The following is a 24,298-nucleotide window of genomic DNA, read 5'->3' as shown; positions in this document are numbered from 1 at the left end:
ATGTTTTCTAGGATTAGAGGGACATTCATGATAGTGGAGTCACCTCCTAAGCACAAACAAAACACATGCTTGACCTTTTTGTATTCTGGAAAGAAACAGAAAGAAAAAATACACGAATGCAAGACAACACTTACATTGGCATATTGGAATATTCTTTATGTAGATAGTGTAACATGCTTTTTTCCTTCTGTGACTTTAATTCAGTCTGACCTGTGCAGCTGTCTGTTGCACTGCTGTTCCCCATCTGAGCCCTAAACACTGTCTGATAACCATAGTACACACACACATACACACACACACACACAGGCACATAGACATTGGTTTGAGAGATTGAGCACTAATTCCCCAAATCCTGTGTGGGTTGTTAGAGCCAGTGCTGTCATCCAAGAATGTCACCAGGCAGCAGCTGGCCACCACTGTTCCACATTTATGTATGTGTTTGTGTGCAGGTAGGCTTGTGGACATATTCAGTGACTGTGGTCAGAATGCCGCATTGATTCACTGACTCTCTCACCCTTTGTATCTTTTGGTTGTTTTTTGTATTAAATGAACAAGTTGAATTTGCCAATGTGCTACAGATGTTTCCAGAGATCTGGAAGAGAATTTAAACCTCTCATTTCTGACATAACAGAGCTCTCGTTCGCTCATACAAATACACATTAGCAGATAAGCACACAACATCTATACTGAGGCATTGTATACACAGAGTACTTACTTACAGTCACTAAGTAAACAGAGATTCAAACAGGAGAAGCAGAAGGATGGGCGTGCTGAAGTGGGAATAGGGGACAGAGATAAATCCATCTGGAATTTGTCTTTTTATCACCGTTTTTTCCAGTTCTCTTGCATTTTCTTTGTGTGTCTGATTCTCATGCTCTAATTCTTCTGTTGCTGTTGATTTTTTTCCTTCTTCTATCTCACTCTTCTGTATCTAAGTGATGTTTGTATTCCATAATCTAGTCTCACCCATGCCTAAAAGATAGGCAGCACCAACTTCGACCAACATTGGTCCGTGGTAAATTGTACGTCGGTAATAAAAAGCAAAAAAAGTGTGTGATAAAAAAGAAAAAGATAGAGGTTACATGTAGGGCAATCTCGGATACCCTCGGCTATAGTCTGACGACGATATAGCATCTGGGGACGGTGAAACGGTGAACATGCCGGGCTTGTAGTCAGTGGTTAGTGATAAATGACTTCAAGTCAAGACCTCCCTGTCCGCGTGCTTCATTGTTAACAGAAAAAGAAACAGTTTTTCTCTTTAATTAACTGGTCTTACCTTTGCTGAAATTTCAACATTATGATGCAGATTTGTAAAAAGTCAAAATGCAGCTTTGTCAGGTCTGTCCTCAAGAGGAGAAGAAAACTACTTTTAAAATGCTCGTTTGTTGAACGAAGGCCGGATCGATCATTTCTGATGCATTCAAGGAAGTAGGGAACGCTGAATGGCTTTCGCGACACAGCATCAAGGGAATTTATGATCTAGAATGGATTGTTAGCTTTTAGCATGCAGATGTCTGTTTGTAGAGATTAATAAAAAGTTGACGCTGATGGGAGCCTGGATGTCATTACAGAGCATTACGTTCTGCCTGCTTTTGCTCTCCACACTGACTGTTTTTCCTGCATACGCCGTAGCCTGCTGATACGTGATTGGTCAATACTACTTGGACTACAAGTGTAGCATAAACAGAAACCAGAACACTTGCCATCCTTAAAATACACATCCCAATGTCTGTAAATGGAGATAACATGTAGGGTTACATTTTTTTTCCTCGTTCGGCGTATTCATTTGTGTGTTTCTGTTTGTATGTGCATTTTAGGAAGCGGAGAACACCGAAGCCAGGATTGCTGCTTTGGAGGCCAGCTTGAAGAATATGGTGTATGAGTACGTCTGCCGGTCACTTTTCAAGGTAATACACACACCTCAACACAGGAAGACAAGAGGTCATTTCTCTGGAGATAAGTGGGTTGTGACAGCCAGTCACAGTAATTTTGCTCGATGTTCTACTTCAGATTAGTTTGAATTGCAAAGATGAACTCGCCTGTTTTTAAATCCTCAACAACAGTTTTATTACTGCCTTTGTGTTGTTCTCTCTTTTTTTCAAATGATGGGGCGTTATTAAGTAAACAACATTCAGCAACAAACGCATCACTCATCATGAGCCAGAGAAATGTCCCCAATTTTTCTATTAACAGTGAAAGAGAAGTTATGCAACTAAATGAGACCTATTTAACTCACAAACACAAATGGACTCTTTTCTTTTTAAGCTCAGCATTAAATTTCTAACTCAGCCTAAACTGAAATAAGGACTGAACACATAAAACAAGAACTTCCTCCAATTAATATGAAGATTTATTCAACAACAAATGCAACTATTTTCACGGCATGTTCATTTCCTTACCTGTTTACTCCCCTAATCCTTTGGTTTGTTTGTGTTTTGCATATGTGCTGAAGTCCTTGTGTTGTTGTACTTTAGCAGTATTGTTATTGATCGTTTAGACTGAATGCACAATCAGATAAACACATACATTTACACACTTATACAATCAAACCTGTGCAACTAACACAGCAATGAAGTGTCAAATATTGACCTACAGAGCAATCATTGCATCGATCAGGCAGTAAATGGTAAATGTAATTTCTCTGTCTTATGTGTGTGTGTGAGTGTTGCCTGGATGTTGATAGCAGTTTCAGTGAGACCCAGGGTGGCAGTTAATTGCTTATCACATCTATAGGCTATCAACTCAACACTTGCACAGAAACACACATGTACACACAGATACAAACTGCATATATAGCTGCAGCCCAGTTATTAGCAGAGAGGAAACATCAGCCTGCATTATCAGTGCTCCTGTCAACACCCCCATCTGTGCCACAAAGGAGATAACAGAAAAAAGAGGAGGAAAAGAATGAAGACTTTAAAACCTCATGATTTAGTCATCTTTGGAAAAAAAATAACATAACAAACCACTTTATATTTTTTGGAATAACTGCATTTTTACCACAGCGGCAGACATTAGACCAGTGTGTATTTGTTTTAAATTCCAGCACAAACAGAACAGATTCAGCTTAATAAGGTATTGATTGAGCGTGGCTAGACGCATCAGGGCTGTGATAAAGAATCTCTACCAGTTATTGATTGTTGAACCTCTCATGAGCAAAGATTGTTTTATTTTTATCAGGGTGTAAACTTTTTAAACTTACACCAATTGAGCAGTTTTATATTTTCAACAGTTTTCATATGCACAGTGGGAAGAAACAGTATTTTACTCCAGCAATGACATGGAGTTGTAACTTTATTATGACAAACAATGCATGCAATGTGCAATGGTTAGCGTTGTCGCCTCACAGTTAGAAGGTTCCTCGCATGAATCCAGGTTTCCGACAAAGTGGGCCTTTCTGTGTGGAGTTTGCATGTTCTCCCCGTGCATGCGTGGGTTCCCTCCAGGTACTCCGGCTTCCTCCCACAGTCCAGAGACATGCTCTTTGGGTTAAGGGGTGACTCTAAATTGCTCGTAGATGTGAGTGTGAGAAGTTGTCTGTTTCTATGTGTCAGCCCTGTGATTGGCTGACGATCAGTCCAGGTTGTACCCCACCCCTCGCCCAATGACAGCTGGGATTGGCTCCAGGATAATATAGATAATAGACGGATGGATGGAAATACTTTAGATGCAGTGGCATATACTTTTTGCCACTTATCTCACTTATCTTGCATAGCACCTGAGCAAATCTTCCTGTTTTGGAAATCTCTGACAATATCCATAGAGAACATGCGACAATAACAATGTGAAAGTTTTCCTTTTCTAAACACGGCTGTACACTGGAGCATTGTACACAGAGGAGGTAATATCTTTAGAGTAGTGAACCATCAAAGATGGGATTGTGTATCTGGGTGTGCTCCTTGTCTCTACATTGATGTCTATGTGCAAACACTTGTTATATTAGGTCTTTGTGTTTGTATGGGGTGGCAGCTACAAGCACTTGGGAGGTTTAATGTGTGTGTGAGAGTTGTGTAGATTGAGTTGTGTTGCTCAATCTTGACAGATTCCAGGTTGTACTGTCGACTTAGTTTGCTGTCCTGTCAGAGAGTCAGTGTGACAGCAGTTCGCAGAAACATTCACCGACTTTTATCCTCATGGCACTCTGCACGCTTCATTTCACACATTTATGCACACACAGATCCAGACATGTACACAAAAAAACAGGACATCTGCTATTTTTTATTTGATCAGCGATATATTGCTTAACTGTTGAAGTTCAACTGTGTCCATCGTCACTTCAGAAGAAGGATAAAGGCGAAACATGGAAAGAGGGCATTGTAGTGTAGAGCTGTAATTCAACTGGAAGTTCCAAATCTGGAAGCGTAGTTTCACCGCAACAGCTGTTTGTAAACATACACAATGTGATATGAGGTTACAGGTAGAGATGTGCAATGAAGGTTTTTCATTTGTTTGTCATGTTTGCTTGATTTTCCCGTTCATTTTTCAGAGGAATGTCAGGAAGGAAAAAAATTGATCATTTTTCCGTTATTCCGTTCCAAAAACTGATCATTTAAAATGCCAGAAATTAACAAATTAAAAAAAAAACATTGAACAGTTTCTGCTTTTAGTTACACATAGAAAAGAAAAGGCTCTGTGTGTCTGTGAATGTAGGTGTGGATAGTGTATGAGTGTTTATGTGACACACTACCTGACCCCTTGTCCCATGCTACATCTTGTGTTAACAGCTTGACAGGAATATTGTGGGCCATGTTGTTTGTTGTACAGGGGTGTCACATGGCTGGGTCCGATGTTTGGAAATGCACAGGAGGCTTAAAGACTGGACTGCGTTGATAAATTGCAAAGACAGATGTAAAAGACAAGCTGGTGCCCTTTGCACACTGTCTCTGCAGCTAATAGGGTTTAGTCTCATCCAGTAATGCTGTAAGTCAGTGAGCTCACCTGAATGCATATAGGTACTGCAGCTGAAAAAGAGCTGTTCTCAGATAGACAGTAAACAGTCCTTCTTATGTACCTGTTTTTCCAGCAACAATGCCTGCATCTGGTAGCGGTGATAGCAGCTTCTGTGAATAGCCAAACTGATGAGATTGACACAGTCATTTAACTTATTGCCACTTTACATAACACAATATTGAGAAGTCTTACTAAATTACATGCTTATTCTTTTTTGGGTTGTCCTTGCCACTCAGTTGTTGGGTGCATAAAATGGGATTTACATAAATATACATGTCCAGCACAAAGGCAGCGAGGATTTATTTCAATATGAATGTTATGAGGTGTGCTGTTTGTTGCAAAGTTTGGTAAATAAGTATCCTGGTATTGTTATAGGGAGAAAGAATAAGAGAATCCATCATGATAGTACTGTAAGTGAGAAACCAGACATTTATATATTACTTTTTGTGGCTATTTACACCGCTGAAGTTAATTTAAGAAGGCAGGTATGTATGGGAAAGTTCAAGGCGTGTTTCTCATTTCAAATTTTTTACAAAAGGTCATGTCATTTAAAAGTATAATAGAAAAGTAAACATGCTTTGTTAGCTATGCTACAATCTTGGATCCCATCGGCTATAGTCTGACGACAATATAGCCTCTTGGGACAACGGTGAATATGCCGGGCGTGCAGCCAGTGGTTAGCGACTTCCAGGCAAGACTTCCTTTTCTGCGTGCTGTATTGTTTACAGACAAAGAAACTGTTTTTCTTGTGATTGACTTGAACGGGTCTTGTCTTGCCGAAACTTCAACATCATGATGCAGATTTGTAAAAAGCAAAAATGAAGCTTTGTCAGGTCTCGTTTGTTGAACGGAGGTCGGATCGATCATTTCTGATGCATTCGAGGAAGTCGGGAAATCTACATTCTGAACGGCTTTCGTGACACAGTGTCAAGGGAAATTATCTCAAGCTGAATTTTAGATCTAGAAGGGATTGTTAGCTGTTAGCATGCAGATGTCTGGTCTGAAGCTAAATCATTGTCAGATAGACGCTGATGGGAGCTGGGATGTCATTACGGCGCATTACGTTCTGCCTGCTTTTGCTCTCCACATTGTGTTTTTCCTGCATACGCCGCAGCCTGCTGATACATGATTGGTCAAGTCTACTCGGACTATAAGCGTACTACAAACGAAAAACCAGAACACTTGACATCCCTAAAATCCACGCCCCTGCCTACAGATTCTACATTTCTATGTAGTATGCTGTAGTATCGTGGTTACTGTAGTTTACATGCAGTTGGTCGATAAATAGGTTTCTTTTGCACCCCTTTCTGTATCTCCAATGTGTTTCTGTATGTGTCTCTGTCTATTGTTCTTTCTATCTGCATCTAAAATCAGTTACAGCATTTGTTTGATTGTTTCTAAAGGCTGTTTTAAAGGCCTTTCTGAATCATCCATCTTGTGTATCTGACCCCATATGTGTACATTTCTATTTGCTTCTGCATTCTTTCTCACTGATTGCTCTCTGTTTCTCTTCCTCTTACCGCCACATTCACTGTCTCCACTGGGGTCATTGTCTCTCTCTTCCTCTCTGTGGGTGGGAGTGGGATAAGCATCTTGATTAGTGGATTTCTGTTATCTCTCTTAAACTCTACCAGCAGATGAGAAAGAGAGAGAGACAGGCAGTCACAAAAAAAGAGAGTGTAGGAATTATAAAACAGTCAGTGTAGTTCTTGAAGTCTCTGGGGATATTTTGTCTGTGTGTAGCAACCCTTTACAAGCCCTTTAGTTAGACACGCTGAGCTGCATATCATGCAATGGGAATAAGATTGTGTTTGTCCTCGGTCTGGAGGAGAAACGTTTTGTGCTCCTCTATGACTTTATTTCAAGTTGGGTTTTGAGCAAGACTACATAACATGTGAGGTAGACCACGTATGTATTAAACCCTCTCCCTTCATTTTCTCTCTTTCAGGCTGACCAGTTGATGTTTGCTCTGCACTTTGTGAAAGGCATGTACCCTGAACTCTTCCAGGAGAGTGTAAGTATCTTTGTAGATTTACATTCTTTGCATTTTTATTATCAATATAGAAATTTCTGCTTTGTACATACCAAATGTTGACACTACTCTTTGCTGTAGGAATGGGATGTCTACACTGGTTCCGTAGTAGGAGAGATGTTTAAGAAAGAGGTAAGAGCAAATGTTTTGTCTAAGACGAGAAGACACTTTGCTATGTCTTTCTCTGACCTGTCCTCTCCTCTCCTGGCAGGAGTTCCCTTCTTGGATTGACCCGGAGAGACAAGGAGCAGTGGCCATTTTTAAAGTACGCAATGATATGCATACTGTCATACACAAACACACACAACGCAAAATATACTGTATTACTCAGTCAAATGTTTGCAATGTTTGACAAAAGCATTTACTTTGTCCAATGCATATTTTCTCCCACCATTAGAAATAAAAAATATAGATTAATGTGATTTAAAGACAAAGCCAGCAAAGTACTTCTTACCCACTGTAATATTTCATCTATTTATCCAAGCTTATTTCATGACATGTCTCTGACCCTTTTAAGTTTTGTCTTCCTTATTTTTCAGGCTACATTCCCAGCCCTCTACCAGTCCCTGTGTTTGAGCGACTCAGACCTTTGGCTGTCCTTCTCGCAGAGCTCGCAGTGTGAACAGGAAATCCCATCGTCCATTGCCAAGAAGATTACTCCCTTCCAGCAGGTCAGCTTTCAATAAAGAACCGGTCATTTCATAAGCCAAATGAAACAACTTCTCATTATTAACACAGTTTATCAAGAGTCTATACACACTTAAACATTTTGTGTATTTAGTTGAGTAATCTCTGCCAAGAAAGTTATGTTTTCAGATCATTTTTTTCATTGTTGAGAGACACGGATTTGGCTTTAGTTGATACATGGCACTGTGTGCGTGGACATTTAAAAAGCTGCTTTAATTTTGGCTTGTCCTTAGTAACAGTGAGATGGAGAAACTGTATTGTTTTTATTCCCTAAACTTTGGTTCAATATGAAACATTCAGTAAAGGCACTTCCCATTTCTACTTTAAAAGTTTGTCTGCTATGTTTTTTTTTTTAAATAAGTTTTAAAATGTGTTGTTTATCAGACATACTGTAATATTTTTTTCCAAAATTCCTCTGTGTGACCCATTTAAACCTGTTTGTTCTATCTTTAAAGTGCCTCGAAGATTTCAGTTTTGTTCTCTTTGGCAGCACCTATGGTGATAAATGGTAATTGCGGGAGCACACTTCCCAGATATCCAGACATCCACCGTTGGCTCCAGTTGTAACTCTTGATTTTCCTCGCTGACGGTCGCTTTCCTTCTTAGAGAGATTTGCCTTCATCTGAGCGTCAAATTTGTTTTTCTCTCTTTTTTTGAAGTCGTATCTGTAGTCTGCCTGTTACAAGGAAGTCTATTCTTGCCAATGTGCAGAATGTTGCTAAGTGCTACTCATGGTCGATTCATGTTGGGTCTTTCTCTAAATAACAACAAAGAGTACGGTCTAGACCTGCTCTTTTGTAATGTGTCTTGAGATAACTCAACCTAAAATTTGATTTGATTTAGTCATCGATCTTTTCTTTGTTCAGCCATAGTAATTTACTGTTTACTCTCAACACTTGCAGAGACCGGGAGCCGCTTAGGGTGATGGAAAACACGGCACTAACTGGGCGCCACTGCCATAATACTGCAAATGCAAAGGCTTTCATCAGTGAGCCATAGGCTCAATCACCATTGTAACACAATGTAACTCATACGGTGGTAGATAGTGACTTCACAGACATTGATTTAAATTAAAATCTTGAAGATTAGTACTTTAAGCACACCCCTTCACATTTGGTGTAAGCAAGAAAAAAGCTGCTTACGTCAAGTAGGCACACATGACAACCAATGGACTTACTCATATAAGTTGTGTCAAAATGTTCTCAAAAATGCTCTTAAATTTAGCATCTCTTCGCCTCCTGTGAATTTGACAATTGGTTTGTATCCAAATAATCTTTCTCTCTTTGCTCTCTCCAGCTGTTATTGGTTCAGGCAGTCAGACCAGACCGACTTCAGAGTGCCATGGCAGCATTTGCCACCCAGGCCCTGGGTAAGTGTTTCATAATAGGACTTATATTGTATTTCAGCCAATTTTGCAAATGGGCTAGCGCGAGAGGTAAGCTCAGTACCACTTTACTGTTGTAGACTAAACTTCACAAAAACACAATTTCCCTCTGACAAAAAAAAAAACACATTCTCAACATATTCATGCTGCCCACCAGACAAATAACAACTATGAAAGTCATCATTATTGATTGGTTTCTGGTACATATTTCCTTTTACATGGAGAGACCAGAACCCTCAAAATGGCTATCACATTATTAAATATACACAAATCCCATCTTATGCATATCTGACAGACTGACAGTAAACAAACTAAAACATGTCATTAATAATTAACTGAAGATGAAAAATATTAACACCTTACATGTTTATTCAGAGATTCAGCAAATATTTGCCCTTCTGAATTGAGTGTGATTTTTCTCAATAATAAACTGAAAACATCACAAATAACTAGATCCACTTTTATCTCCTTTTACTGCACTTCTGCCCTCACATTGCAATGTAAAAATATGCTTTTACAAGCACCTTCTACCTTCACACTCCACTCATGCAAAATATTCTCAGACAATACTTTTATTCTTGATCTCTGAGCCATACTTCAATCTTCAATAGTGTAGATAGATAGATACACAATCAAGACACCACATCTAACACTGAACATAAAAACATTTAGGCACATAAAAAAATGATCTAGCAAGAAAGTACTCTCCATCTTTCCTCTTTTTGGGTAATGCCACATATAAAAAAAACACAAACACACTTTTCTGTCTGTTCCCTTTTCTCATTGTCTCTCTACTTCCTACACTGACACACACACACACACACACACACAGAGTTATGATGTTGCGAGAGAGTGCTTAGTGCTTAATGAGCCTAATCATTCAGTCCAGATAATCCTAATGGTGTGTTGGCTTCTTACTGCACTATCTGGGACCCTGCTAATTGGTGTCAGGTGAAACTAATATGCAGGTGTTATGTATGTGTTTAGAACGTATTTTCAATTGTGTGTGCTGTGTGACAAGACATGATAATGTCTTCTGACGTTTTATTTTTTTTATTTTAAAGTTCTCCTTAAGTGTGCTGTGAAGGATTTTCTCGTAAAACAATGAGTTATGAAACCACGGTAGAATCAATCAAGATGAAGTAAAATTAACTTAAAAAAATGAGATAAAATTAAGTCTGAAAAAAAAAGATGTATTTCTTGGCATTTCAGCTCTTGGTTTGTATAATGTGTTGCACTCTGTTTCTATTCTCTGTCGGCACGATCCGACAAAGAGACAGGGAGAGACGGCGCGGGTCAGAGAGAGATGATCCAGAGTCTGATCTACAAGCAGTTTAGCGGAATTTATAACACTGTGATCCAGCAGTGGGCAGTTAATAATCATGCAGCGCAGTGAGGACACAGATCTGTGTGTGTTTCTCATGTTCTGCCCCTGAATTGATAGGGTCGCGAACACTCCCGTATTTCTATGAACAACCTTTACAAAGAATAAAATATGTGTCCACCACATGCTGCGAATGAGAAGAGCCGGAGGTGATCCATGCGTAGTTTATCAGAGTTATCATGAGTGCGGGGAGGAGACAGAGGAGGAGCAGATATGACACAGTGTGTGTGTGTGTTTTCTTGCTCTGTAGCCTACCTGTCTCAATTACATCGCGATCTGTGTGTATTTCCTTGGACAGTTAAAGTATAAACTTCGTCTGTCATGCTGTTATGTGCCCATATGCTGGTTAGTTCATATATTTCCCTGATAGCACAGAGCTGAAGAGGGGCTTTAGGCTTCATGATCAAACAAAGTTTCATATCACTTCATGGGATGCGAAAACTTTGCCTAGGGTTGCCAGGTCTGCGTTTTCTGCAGCTGAATTGGTCTACTTTTGAAGTGTTGCTGCAGGTGCAAAGTCCTGTGTGGTTGCACACTTCGCACAGCCCATGCGATGATTCTGATTTCTTGTATGTTTTGAATGTCAGACACCTATTGGGTTTCACGACCTGAGGTCCGCTACCGGTCCGCAGCCAAGGGGTTGGGAACCCCTGAACTAAAGGATTAAGCTTTTAAAACTCTACACAACATGCTTGCAACTGACATGATATAAAGTCTGGTCAAAGTTCCCTTCACTGTGATTTCCTTTCCCCAACATCATTGAATTTATCAATTACTATTCTCCTGAGCTGTTTAATATGTTTTTTATTTTATTTTTGTAATCCTTGACCTTAAACGTAGAAGTATAGACTTACACCTTTTCTGTGTTGTCGTGTTAAGTTCAGGATATACATTGCAAAATACATAGCGGTAATAAGGTTTTGAAGTAAAATGGGTACCACATAAGCCTTTCGGATTCATCATGCACAAACCATGAATGTCTTTAAAATGTGTCATTGCAGCGAAACCAGTATATGGAAATATGTCAATCTGGAACATAGTGGTGGGCTCACCAACTATGGTCAGACAATGCTCATACAATGACAATGATAATGCTCATATTAAGGCTTTAATCAGCCATGCTGATGTATAGATAATGTATATTTAGAACCCACAATTAGTACATTATGTTTAACAGCATGATTAAGCATGTAATGAATTCTATATTATATTGGTGTGACTCAAGTTCATTTTGACTTGCACCAACAGAAGATTCTGAACGCAGTTTGTCTTTTGTTGCATGCAGTTGTATGCAATTGCAGATTAAATCAATCACCCATGTAAATCTCCTCACACTCTATTTTGAAAAGGGAGACTGATACACTTTCTGCACCTTTTTCTTTGCCTTTTGCAACTACCGACAAAGTCAGACTGATTGGTACATTACGTTTAGCAGCATGTTTAAGCCTGTCATCTGGCTTTAAAACAGCTGCCCCGTTTGAGGTTAGAATTCACGTCCTTCGGATTATGAGACTGACGCGCTGCCTACTGCGCCAATGAGGCATGCGTATTCTGAAATTTGTGATCCCGAGTACTTCTCTCAGTTGCAACTGCGGAGTTACATTTTCAAAACTTGTCATTATTGTGAGCTTGACTGTTGAACACTTACAGTATGAGGGTGACTGATGCACTTTATGTTATACCAACGGGCCTACGATACCATTGCTACTTCAGACAATAACATTCTTTTCACACAGCTTTTCAACTCACAGCTTTCAGATTATGAGACTGACCCGCTGCGCCAACGAGGCATGCAAGTTCTGAAATTTGTGTTTCAGATGACTTCTCTCAGTTGCAACAGCATGACAACTGTAGATTTACATTTTCAAAATTTGTCATAATTTGTAGTCAGAGTTGAACATTCCCAGTCTCCGGGTGACTGATGCACTTTCTGTTGCACAAATGGGCCCAGAATAATATTGCAACTACTGACCAAGTCACACAATAACATTCAGTTTCAATTTTTAACCGTGGATGTATCGATGGACAACTTGTCTCTTTCTCGAATCCATGTTTTGTACGTTTGACAGCGCTTTTAAGGGTGTCCTCTGTTCTTTATTGTTTTTCACAGTATGTACCACATGACTACCTCATTGTGTGTCGTGGTCATCTGGCCTTAAAACAGCTGCCCCGTGTGAGGTTCGAACTCACGGCCTTCAGATTATGAGACTGACGCGCTGCCTACTGCGCCAACAAGGCATGCATATTCTGAAATTTGTGATCCCGATGACTTCTCTCAGTTGTAACTGTAGAGTTTCATTTTCAAAACTTGGCAATAGCATTTGCTTGAGAGTTGACAATCACAGTCTGAGGCTGACTGATGCACTTTCTGTTGCGCCAACGGGCCTTCAATACTATTGCAACTTCAGACAATAACATTCTTTGAAAATGTTTGACCGTGGATGTACCGATGGACAACTCGTCTCTTTATCGAATCCATGATTGGTACATTTCACATTTGACAGCAAGGTTAAGCATGTCCTCAATTCTATATTGTATTTCACAGTATGTGGGCCTACCACATGACTACCTCATTGTGTGTCGTGGTCATCTGGCCTTAAAACAGCTGCCCCGTGTGAGGATCGAACTCACGGCCTGTCTACTGCGCCAACGAGGCATGCAAGTTCTGCAATTTGTGTTTTAGATGACTTCTCTCAGTTGCAACAGCATGACAACTGTAGACTTACATTTTCAACAACTGGTCTCTTTTTCAAATCCATGATTTGTAAGTTTTACGTTTGACAGCACATCCTCTATTCTTCATCGTTTTTTCACAGCATGTACCACATGACTACCTCATTGTGTGTCGTGGTCATCTGGCCTTAAAACAGCTGCCCCGTGTGAGGTTCGAACTCACGGCCTTCAGATTATGAGACTGACGCGCTGCCTACTGCGCCAACGAGGCATGCATATTCTGAAATTTGTGATCCCGATGACTTCTCTCAGTTGTAACTGTAGAGTTGCATTTTCAAAACTTGGCAATAGCATTCGCTTGAGAGTTGACAATCACAGTCTGAGGCTGACTGATGCACTTTCTGTTGCGCCAACGGGCCTTCAATACTATTGCAACTTCAGACAATAACATTCTTTGAAAATTTTTGACCGTGGATGTACCGATGGTCAACTCGTCTCTTTATCGAATCCATGATTGATACATTTCACATTTGACAGCAAGGTTAAGCATGTCCTCAATTCTATATTGTATTTCACGGTATGTGGGCCTACCACATGACTACCTCATTGTGTGTCGTGGTCATCTGGCCTTAAAACAGCTGCCCCGTGTGAGGATCGAACTCACGGCCTGTCTACTGCGCCAACGAGGCATGCAAGTTCTGCAATTTGTGTTTTAGATGACTTCTCTCAGTTGCAACAGCATGACAACTGTAGACTTACATTTTCAACAACTGGTCTCTTTTTCAAATCCATGATTTGTAAGTTTTACGTTTGACAGCACATCCTCTATTCTTCATCGTTTTTCACAGCATGTACCACATGACTACCTCATTGTGTGTCGTGGTCATCTGGCCTTAAAACAGCTGCCCCGTGTGAGGTTCGAACTCACGGCCTTCAGATTATGAGACTGACGCGCTGCCTACTGCGCCAACGAGGCATGCATATTCTGAAATTTGTGATCCCGATGACTTCTCTCAGTTGTAACTGTAGAGTTTCATTTTCAAAACTTGGCAATAGCATTTGCTTGAGAGTTGACAATCAGTCTGAGGCTGACTGATGCACTTTCTGTTGCGCCAACGGGCCTTCAATACTATTGCAACTTCAGACAATAACATTCTTTGAAAATGTTTGACCGTGGATGTACCGATGGACAACTCGTCTCTTTATCGAATCCATGATTGGTACATTTCACATTTGACAGCAAGGTTAAGCATGTCCTCAATTCTATATTGTATTTCACAGTATGTGGGCCTACCACATGACTACCTCATTGTGTGTCGTGGTCATCTGGCCTTAAAACAGCTGCCCCGTGTGAGGGTCGAACTCACGGCCTGTCTACTGCGCCAACGAGGCATGCAAGTTCTGCAATTTGTGTTTTAGATGACTTCTCTCAGTTGCAACAGCATGACAACTGTAGACTTACATTTTCAACAACTGGTCTCTTTTTCAAATCCATGATTTGTAAGTTTTACGTTTGACAGCACATCCTCTATTCTTCATCGTTTTTCACAGCATGTACCACATGACTACCTCATTGTGTGTCGTGGTCATCTGGCCTTAAAACAGCTGCCCCGTGTGAGGTTCGAACTCACGGCCTTCAGATTATGAGACTGACGCGCTGCCTACTGCGCCAACGAGGCATGCATATTCTGAAATTTGTGATCCCGATGACTTCTCTCAGTTGTAACTGTAGAGTTGCATTTTCAAAACTTGGCAATAGCATTCGCTTGAGAGTTGACAATCACAGTCTGAGGCTGACTGATGCACTTTCTGTTGCGCCAACGGGCCTTCAATACTATTGCAACTTCAGACAATAACATTCTTTGAAAATTTTTGACCGTGGATGTACCGATGGTCAACTCGTCTCTTTATCGAATCCATGATTGGTACATTTCACATGTGACAACAATGTTAAGCATGTCCTCAATTCTATATTGTATTTCACAGTATGTAGGCCTACCACATGACTACCTCATTGTTTGTCGTGGTCATCTGGCCTTAAAACAGCTTCCCCGTGTGAGGATCGAACTCACGGCCTGTCTACTGCGCCAACGAGGCATGCATGTTCTGAAATTTGTGTTTCAGATGACTTCTCTCAGTTGCAACAGCATGACAACTGTAGATTTACATTTTCAACAACTTGTCTCTTTCTCGAATCCATGATTTGTACGTTTGACAGCGCTTTTAAGGGTGTCCTCTGTTCTTTATTGTTTTTCACAGCATGTACCACATGACTACCTCATTGTGTGTCGTGGTCATCTGGCCTTAAAACAGCTGCCCCGTGTGAGGTTCGAACTCACGGCCTTCAGATTATGAGACTGACGCGCTGCCTACTGCGCCAACGAGGCATGCATATTCTGAAATTTGTGATCCCGATGACTTCTCTCAGTTGTAACTGTAGAGTTTCATTTTCAAAACTTGGCAATAGCATTTGCTTGAGAGTTGACAATCAGTCTGAGGCTGACTGATGCACTTTCTGTTGCGCCAACGGGCCTTCAATACTATTGCAACTTCAGACAATAACATTCTTTGAAAATGTTTGACCGTGGATGTACCGATGGACAACTCGTCTCTTTATCGAATCCATGATTGGTACATTTCACATTTGACAGCAAGGTTAAGCATGTCCTCAATTCTATATTGTATTTCACAGTATGTGGGCCTACCACATGACTACCTCATTGTGTGTCGTGGTCATCTGGCCTTAAAACAGCTGCCCCGTGTGAGGGTCGAACTCACGGCCTGTCTACTGCGCCAACGAGGCATGCAAGTTCTGCAATTTGTGTTTTAGATGACTTCTCTCAGTTGCAACAGCATGACAACTGTAGACTTACATTTTCAACAACTGGTCTCTTTTTCAAATCCATGATTTGTAAGTTTTACGTTTGACAGCACATCCTCTATTCTTCATCGTTTTTCACAGCATGTACCACATGACTACCTCATTGTGTGTCGTGGTCATCTGGCCTTAAAACAGCTGCCCCGTGTGAGGTTCGAACTCACGGCCTTCAGATTATGAGACTGACGCGCTGCCTACTGCGCCAACGAGGCATGCATATTCTGAAATTTGTGATCCCGATGACTTCTCTCAGTTGTAACTGTAGAGTTGCATTTTCAAAACTTGGCAATAGCATTCGCTTGAGAGTTGACAATCACAGTCTGAGGCTGACTGATGCACTTTCTGTTGCGCCAACGGGCCTTCAATACTATTGCAACTTCAGACAATAACATTCTTTGAACATTTTTGACCGTGGATGTACCGATGGTCAACTCGTCTCTTTATCGAATCCATGATTGATACATTTCACATTTGACAGCAAGGTTAAGCATGTCCTCAATTCTATATCGTATTTCACAGTATGTGGGCCTACCACATGACTACCTCATTGTGTGTCGTGGTCATCTGGCCTTAAAACAGCTGCCCCGTGTGAGGTTCGAACTCACGGCCTTCAGATTATGAGACTGACGCGCTGCCTACTGCGCCAACGAGGCATGCATATTCTGAAATTTGTGATCCCGATGACTTCTCTCAGTTGTAACTGTAGAGTTGCATTTTCAAAACTTGGCAATAGCATTCGCTTGAGAGTTGACAATCACAGTCTGAGGCTGACTGATGCACTTTCTGTTGCGCCAACGGGCCTTCAATACTATTGCAACTTCAGACAATAACATTCTTTGAAAATTTTTGACCGTGGATGTACCGATGGTCAACTCGTCTCTTTATCGAATCCATGATTGATACATTTCACATTTGACAGCAAGGTTAAGCATGTCCTCAATTCTATATTGTATTTCACAGTATGTGGGCCTACCACATGACTACCTCATTGTGTGTCGTGGTCATCTGGCCTTAAAACAGCTGCCCCGTGTGAGGTTCGAACTCACGGCCTTCAGATTATGAGACTGACGCGCTGCCTACTGCGCCAACGAGGCATGCATATTCTGAAATTTGTGATCCCGATGACTTCTCTCAGTTGTAACTGTAGAGTTGCATTTTCAAAACTTAGCAATAGCATTCGCTTGAGAGTTGACAATCACAGTCTGAGGCTGACTGATGCACTTTCTGTTGTGCCAACGGGCCTTCAATACTATTGCAACTTCAGACAATAACATTCTTTGAAAATTTTTGACCGTGGATGTACCGATGGACAACTCGTCTCTTTATCGAATCCATGATTGGTACATTTCACATTTGACAGCAAGGTTAAGCATGTCCTCAATTCTATATTGTATTTCACAGTATGTGGGCCTACCACATGACTACCTCATTGTGTGTCGTGGTCATCTGGCCTTAAAACAGCTGCCCCGTGTGAGGATCGAACTCACGGCCTGTCTACTGCGCCAACGAGGCATGCAAGTTCTGCAATTTGTGTTTTAGATGACTTCTCTCAGTTGCAACAGCATGACAACTGTAGATTTACATTTTCAACAACTTGTCTCTTTCTCGAATCCATGATTTGTACGTTTGACAGCGCTTTTAAGGGTGTCCTCTGTTCTTTATTGTTTTTCACAGTATGTACCACATGACTACCTCATTGTGTGTTGTGGTCATCGTGGCCTTAAAACAGCTGCCCCGTGTGAGGTTCGAACTCACGGCCTTCAGATTATGAGACTGACGCGCTGCCTACTGCGCCAACGAGGCATGCATATTCTGAAATTTGTGATCCCGATGACTTCTCTCAGTTGTAACTGTAGAGTTGCATTTTCAAAACTTGGCAATAGCATTCGCTTGAGAGTTGACAATCACAGTCTGAGGCTGACTGATGCACTTTCTGTTGTGCCAACGGGCCTTCAATACTATTGCAACTTCAGACAATAACATTCTTTGAAAATTTTTGACCGTGGATGTACCGATGGACAACTCGTCTCTTTATCGAATCCATGATTGGTACATTTCACATTTGACAACAATGTTAAGCATGTCCTCAATTCTATATTGTATTTCACAGTATGTAGGCCTACCACATGACTACCTCATTGTTTGTCGTGGTCATCTGGCCTTAAAACAGCTTCCCCGTGTGAGGATCGAACTCACGGCCTGTCTACTGCGCCAACGAGGCATGCATGTTCTGAAATTTGTGTTTCAGATGACTTCTCTCAGTTGCAACAGCATGACAACTGTAGATTTACATTTTCAACAACTTGTCTCTTTCTCGAATCCATGATTTGTACGTTTGACAGCGCTTTTAAGGGTGTCCTCTGTTCTTTATTGTTTTTCACAGTATGTACCACATGACTACCTCATTGTGTGTCGTGGTCATCTGGCCTTAAAACAGCTGCCCCGTGTGAGGTTCGAACTCACGGCCTTCAGATTATGAGACTGACGCGCTGCCTACTGCGCCAACGAGGCATGCATATTCTGAAATTTGTGATCCCGATGACTTCTCTCAGTTGTAACTGTAGAGTTGCATTTTCAAAACTTGGCAATAGCATTCGCTTGAGAGTTGACAATCACAGTCTGAGGCTGACTGATGCACTTTCTGTTGCGCCAACGGGCCTTCAATACTATTGCAACTTCAGACAATAACATTCTTTGAAAATTTTTGACCGTGGATGTACCGATGGTCAACTCGTCTCTTTATCGAATCCATGATTGATACATTTCACATTTGACAGCAAGGTTAAGCATGTCCTCAATTCTATATTGTATTTCACAGTATGTGGGCCTACCACATGACTACCTCATTGTGTGTCGTGGTCATCTGGCCTTAAAACAGCTGCCCCGTGTGAGGATCGAACTCACGGCCTGTCTACTGCGCCAACGAGGCATGCAAGTTCTGCAATTTGTGTTTTAGATGACTTCTCTCAGTTGCAACAGCATGACAACTGTAGACTTACATTTTCAACAACTGGTCTCTTTTTCAAATCCATGATTTGTAAGTTTTACGTTTGACAGCACATCCTCTATTCTTCATCGTTTTTCACAGCATGTACCACATGACTACCTCATTGTGTGTCGTGGTCATCTGACCTTAAAACAGCTGCCCCGTGTGAGGTTCGAACTCACGGCCTTCAGATTATGAGACTGACGCGCTGCCTACTGCGCCAACGAGGCATGCATATTCTGAAATTTGTGATCCCGATGACTTCTCTCAGTTGTAACTGTAGAGTTTCATTTTCAAAACTTGGCAATAGCATTTGCTTGAGAGTTGACAATCAGTCTGAGGCTGACTGATGCACTTTCTGTTGCGCCAACGGGCCTTCAATACTATTGCAACTTCAGACAATAACATTCTTTGAAAATGTTTGACCGTGGATGTACCGATGGACAACTCGTCTCTTTATCGAATCCATGATTGGTACATTTCACATTTGACAGCAAGGTTAAGCATGTCCTCAATTCTATATTGTATTTCACAGTATGTGGGCCTACCACATGACTACCTCATTGTGTGTCGTGGTCATCTGGCCTTAAAACAGCTGCCCCGTGTGAGGGTCGAACTCACGGCCTGTCTACTGCGCCAACGAGGCATGCATGTTCTGAAATTTGTGTTTCAGATGACTTCTCTCAGTTGCAACAGCATGACAACTGTAGACTTACATTTTCAACAACTGGTCTCTTTTTCAAATCCATGATTTGTAAGTTTTACGTTTGACAGCACATCCTCTATTCTTCATCGTTTTTCACAGCATGTACCACATGACTACCTCATTGTGTGTCGTGGTCATCTGGCCTTAAAACAGCTGCCCCGTGTGAGGTTCGAACTCACGGCCTTCAGATTATGAGACTGACGCGCTGCCTACTGCGCCAACGAGGCATGCATATTCTGAAATTTGTGATCCCGATGACTTCTCTCAGTTGTAACTGTAGAGTTGCATTTTCAAAACTTGGCAATAGCATTCGCTTGAGAGTTGACAATCACAGTCTGAGGCTGACTTATGCACTTTCTGTTGCGCCAACGGGCCTTCAATACTATTGCAACTTCAGACAATAACATTCTTTGAAAATTTTTGACCGTGGATGTACCGATGGACAACTCGTCTCTTTATCGAATCCATGATTGGTACATTTCACATTTGACAGCAAGGTTAAGCATGTCCTCAATTCTATATTGTATTTCACAGTATGTGGGCCTACCACATGACTACCTCATTGTGTGTCGTGGTCATCTGGCCTTAAAACAGCTGCCCCGTGTGAGGATCGAACTCACGGCCTGTCTACTGCGCCAACGAGGCATGCAAGTTCTGCAATTTGTGTTTTAGATGACTTCTCTCAGTTGCAACAGCATGACAACTGTAGACTTACATTTTCAACAACTGGTCTCTTTTTCAAATCCATGATTTGTAAGTTTTACGTTTGACAGCACATCCTCTATTCTTCATCGTTTTTTCACAGCATGTACCACATGACTACCTCATTGTGTGTCGTGGTCATCTGGCCTTAAAACAGCTGCCCCGTGTGAGGTTCGAACTCACGGCCTTCAGATTATGAGACTGACGCGCTGCCTACTGCGCCAACGAGGCATGCATATTCTGAAATTTGTGATCCCGATGACTTCTCTCAGTTGTAACTGTAGAGTTGCATTTTCAAAACTTGGCAATAGCATTCGCTTGAGAGTTGACAATCACAGTCTGAGGCTGACTGATGCACTTTCTGTTGCGCCAACGGGCCTTCAATACTATTGCAACTTCAGACAATAACATTCTTTGAAAATTTTTGACCGTGGATGTACCGATGGTCAACTCGTCTCTTTATCGAATCCATGATTGATACATTTCACATTTGACAGCAAGGTTAAGCATGTCCTCAATTCTATATTGTATTTCACAGTATGTGGGCCTACCACATGACTACCTCATTGTGTGTCGTGGTCATCTGGCCTTAAAACAGCTGCCCCGTGTGAGGTTCGAACTCACGGCCTTCAGATTATGAGACTGACGCGCTGCCTACTGCGCCAACGAGGCATGCATATTCTGAAATTTGTGATCCCGATGACTTCTCTCAGTTGTAGCTGTAGAGTTGCATTTTCAAAACTTGGCAATAGCATTCGCTTGAGAGTTGACAATCACAGTCTGAGGCTGACTGATGCACTTTCTGTTGTGCCAACGGGCCTTCAATACTATTGCAACTTCAGACAATAACATTCTTTGAAAATTTTTGACCGTGGATGTACCGATGGACAACTCGTCTCTTTATCGAATCCATGATTGGTACATTTCACATTTGACAGCAAGGTTAAGCATGTCCTCAATTCTATATTGTATTTCACAGTATGTGGGCCTACCACATGACTACCTCATTGTGTGTCGTGGTCATCTGGCCTTAAAACAGCTGCCCCGTGTGAGGATCGAACTCACGGCCTGTCTACTGCGCCAACGAGGCATGCAAGTTCTGCAATTTGTGTTTTAGATGACTTCTCTCAGTTGCAACAGCATGACAACTGTAGATTTACATTTTCAACAACTTGTCTCTTTCTCGAATCCATGATTTGTACGTTTGACAGCGCTTTTAAGGGTGTCCTCTGTTCTTTATTGTTTTTCACAGTATGTACCACATGACTACCTCATTGTGTGTCGTGGTCATCGTGGCCTTAAAACAGCTGCCCCGTGTGAGGTTCGAACTCACGGCCTTCAGATTATGAGACTGACGCGCTGCCTACTGCGCCAACGAGGCATGCATATTCTGAAATTTGTGATCCCGATGACTTCTCTCAGTTGTAACTGTAGAGTTGCATTTTCAAAACTTGGCAATAGCATTCGCTTGAGAGTTGACAATCACAGTCTGAGGCTGACTGATGCACTTTCTGTTGTGCCAACGGGCCTTCAATACTATTGCAACTTCAGACAATAACATTCTTTGAAAATTTTTGACCGTGGATGTACCGATGGACAACTCGTCTCTTTATCGAATCCATGATTGGTACATTTCACATTTGACAACAATGTTAAGCATGTCCTCAATTCTATATTGTATTTCACAGTATGTAGGCCTACCACATGACTACCTCATTGTTTGTCGTGGTCATCTGGCCTTAAAACAGCTTCCCCGTGTGAGGATCGAACTCACGGCCTGTCTACTGCGCCAACGAGGCATGCATGTTCTGAAATTTGTGTTTCAGATGACTTCTCTCAGTTGCAACAGCATGACAACTGTAGATTTACATTTTCAACAACTTGTCTCTTTCTCGAATCCATGATTTGTACGTTTGACAGCGCTTTTAAGGGTGTCCTCTGTTCTTTATTGTTTTTCACAGTATGTACCACATGACTACCTCATTGTGTGTCGTGGTCATCTGGCCTTAAAACAGCTGCCCCGTGTGAGGTTCGAACTCACGGCCTTCAGATTATGAGACTGACGCGCTGCCTACTGCGCCAACGAGGCATGCATATTCTGAAATTTGTGATCCCGATGACTTCTCTCAGTTGTAACTGTAGAGTTGCATTTTCAAAACTTGGCAATAGCATTCGCTTGAGAGTTGACAATCACAGTCTGAGGCTGACTGATGCACTTTCTGTTGCGCCAACGGGCCTTCAATACTATTGCAACTTCAGACAATAACATTCTTTGAAAATTTTTGACCGTGGATGTACCGATGGTCAACTCGTCTCTTTATCGAATCCATGATTGATACATTTCACATTTGACAGCAAGGTTAAGCATGTCCTCAATTCTATATTGTATTTCACAGTATGTGGGCCTACCACATGACTACCTCATTGTGTGTCGTGGTCATCTGGCCTTAAAACAGCTGCCCCGTGTGAGGATCGAACTCACGGCCTGTCTACTGCGCCAACGAGGCATGCAAGTTCTGCAATTTGTGTTTTAGATGACTTCTCTCAGTTGCAACAGCATGACAACTGTAGACTTACATTTTCAACAACTGGTCTCTTTTTCAAATCCATGATTTGTAAGTTTTACGTTTGACAGCACATCCTCTATTCTTCATCGTTTTTCACAGCATGTACCACATGACTACCTCATTGTGTGTCGTGGTCATCTGACCTTAAAACAGCTGCCCCGTGTGAGGTTCGAACTCACGGCCTTCAGATTATGAGACTGACGCGCTGCCTACTGCGCCAACGAGGCATGCATATTTTGAAATTTGTGATCCCGATGACTTCTCTCAGTTGTAACTGTAGAGTTTCATTTTCAAAACTTGGCAATAGCATTTGCTTGAGAGTTGACAATCAGTCTGAGGCTGACTGATGCACTTTCTGTTGCGCCAACGGGCCTTCAATACTATTGCAACTTCAGACAATAACATTCTTTGAAAATGTTTGACCGTGGATGTACCGATGGACAACTCGTCTCTTTATCGAATCCATGATTGGTACATTTCACATTTGACAGCAAGGTTAAGCATGTCCTCAATTCTATATTGTATTTCACAGTATGTGGGCCTACCACATGACTACCTCATTGTGTGTCGTGGTCATCTGGCCTTAAAACAGCTGCCCCGTGTGAGGGTCGAACTCACGGCCTGTCTACTGCGCCAACGAGGCATGCATGTTCTGAAATTTGTGTTTCAGATGACTTCTCTCAGTTGCAACAGCATGACAACTGTAGACTTACATTTTCAACAACTGGTCTCTTTTTCAAATCCATGATTTGTAAGTTTTACGTTTGACAGCACATCCTCTATTCTTCATCGTTTTTCACAGCATGTACCACATGACTACCTCATTGTGTGTCGTGGTCATCTGGCCTTAAAACAGCTGCCCCGTGTGAGGTTCGAACTCACGGCCTTCAGATTATGAGACTGACGCGCTGCCTACTGCGCCAACGAGGCATGCATATTCTGAAATTTGTGATCCCGATGACTTCTCTCAGTTGTAACTGTAGAGTTGCATTTTCAAAACTTGGCAATAGCATTCGCTTGAGAGTTGACAATCACAGTCTGAGGCTGACTTATGCACTTTCTGTTGCGCCAACGGGCCTTCAATACTATTGCAACTTCAGACAATAACATTCTTTGAAAATTTTTGACCGTGGATGTACCGATGGACAACTCGTCTCTTTATCGAATCCATGATTGGTACATTTCACATTTGACAGCAAGGTTAAGCATGTCCTCAATTCTATATTGTATTTCACAGTATGTGGGCCTACCACATGACTACCTCATTGTGTGTCGTGGTCATCTGGCCTTAAAACAGCTGCCCCGTGTGAGGATCGAACTCACGGCCTGTCTACTGCGCCAACGAGGCA

At 41.6% G+C, this 24,298-nt stretch overlaps 1 protein-coding gene and 18 non-coding genes across 21 annotated transcripts in view; 1 reads left to right on the top strand and 18 right to left on the bottom strand.

Annotated features, from left to right (window-relative positions):
* dync2h1 (dynein cytoplasmic 2 heavy chain 1) overlaps positions 1–24,298 on the top strand; it is a 134,133-nt gene that overhangs the window by 62,266 nt on the left and 47,569 nt on the right. For all 3 annotated transcript variants that reach the window (XM_069668841.1, XM_069668839.1, XM_069668840.1), the window contains 6 exons: positions 1,818–1,907; positions 6,899–6,964; positions 7,064–7,126; positions 7,197–7,247; positions 7,522–7,653; positions 8,966–9,038. In XM_069668841.1, the coding sequence (XP_069524942.1) occupies positions 1,818–1,907; positions 6,899–6,964; positions 7,064–7,126; positions 7,197–7,247; positions 7,522–7,653; positions 8,966–9,038 (475 nt within the window). The remainder of the gene's footprint in view (positions 1–1,817; positions 1,908–6,898; positions 6,965–7,063; positions 7,127–7,196; positions 7,248–7,521; positions 7,654–8,965; positions 9,039–24,298) is intronic.
* On the bottom strand, positions 12,603–12,675 carry trnam-cau (transfer RNA methionine (anticodon CAU)). The gene has a single exon. It is a non-coding gene; the product is annotated as a tRNA-Met (tRNA).
* On the bottom strand, positions 13,309–13,381 carry trnam-cau (transfer RNA methionine (anticodon CAU)). Its single transcript has one exon. It is a non-coding gene; the product is annotated as a tRNA-Met (tRNA).
* Positions 14,014–14,086, bottom strand: trnam-cau (transfer RNA methionine (anticodon CAU)). The gene has a single exon. It is a non-coding gene; the product is annotated as a tRNA-Met (tRNA).
* Positions 14,717–14,789, bottom strand: trnam-cau (transfer RNA methionine (anticodon CAU)). Its single transcript has one exon. It is a non-coding gene; the product is annotated as a tRNA-Met (tRNA).
* On the bottom strand, positions 15,425–15,497 carry trnam-cau (transfer RNA methionine (anticodon CAU)). Its single transcript has one exon. It is a non-coding gene; the product is annotated as a tRNA-Met (tRNA).
* On the bottom strand, positions 16,128–16,200 carry trnam-cau (transfer RNA methionine (anticodon CAU)). Its single transcript has one exon. It is a non-coding gene; the product is annotated as a tRNA-Met (tRNA).
* On the bottom strand, positions 16,569–16,641 carry trnam-cau (transfer RNA methionine (anticodon CAU)). The gene has a single exon. It is a non-coding gene; the product is annotated as a tRNA-Met (tRNA).
* On the bottom strand, positions 17,010–17,082 carry trnam-cau (transfer RNA methionine (anticodon CAU)). The gene has a single exon. It is a non-coding gene; the product is annotated as a tRNA-Met (tRNA).
* Positions 17,719–17,791, bottom strand: trnam-cau (transfer RNA methionine (anticodon CAU)). Its single transcript has one exon. It is a non-coding gene; the product is annotated as a tRNA-Met (tRNA).
* trnam-cau (transfer RNA methionine (anticodon CAU)) lies at positions 18,427–18,499 on the bottom strand. The gene has a single exon. It is a non-coding gene; the product is annotated as a tRNA-Met (tRNA).
* Positions 19,132–19,204, bottom strand: trnam-cau (transfer RNA methionine (anticodon CAU)). The gene has a single exon. It is a non-coding gene; the product is annotated as a tRNA-Met (tRNA).
* On the bottom strand, positions 19,835–19,907 carry trnam-cau (transfer RNA methionine (anticodon CAU)). Its single transcript has one exon. It is a non-coding gene; the product is annotated as a tRNA-Met (tRNA).
* On the bottom strand, positions 20,541–20,613 carry trnam-cau (transfer RNA methionine (anticodon CAU)). The gene has a single exon. It is a non-coding gene; the product is annotated as a tRNA-Met (tRNA).
* On the bottom strand, positions 20,982–21,054 carry trnam-cau (transfer RNA methionine (anticodon CAU)). The gene has a single exon. It is a non-coding gene; the product is annotated as a tRNA-Met (tRNA).
* trnam-cau (transfer RNA methionine (anticodon CAU)) lies at positions 21,691–21,763 on the bottom strand. Its single transcript has one exon. It is a non-coding gene; the product is annotated as a tRNA-Met (tRNA).
* On the bottom strand, positions 22,399–22,471 carry trnam-cau (transfer RNA methionine (anticodon CAU)). Its single transcript has one exon. It is a non-coding gene; the product is annotated as a tRNA-Met (tRNA).
* On the bottom strand, positions 23,104–23,176 carry trnam-cau (transfer RNA methionine (anticodon CAU)). Its single transcript has one exon. It is a non-coding gene; the product is annotated as a tRNA-Met (tRNA).
* trnam-cau (transfer RNA methionine (anticodon CAU)) lies at positions 23,807–23,879 on the bottom strand. Its single transcript has one exon. It is a non-coding gene; the product is annotated as a tRNA-Met (tRNA).

Source organism: Semicossyphus pulcher, unplaced genomic scaffold, assembly GCF_022749685.1.
Source record: "Semicossyphus pulcher isolate SPU_LCO1_2020_fin unplaced genomic scaffold, fSemPul1.0.p SCAF_19, whole genome shotgun sequence".
Lineage (NCBI taxonomy): Eukaryota > Metazoa > Chordata > Actinopteri > Labriformes > Labridae > Semicossyphus > Semicossyphus pulcher.
This window is presented reverse-complemented; position numbering and strand designations above follow the sequence as displayed.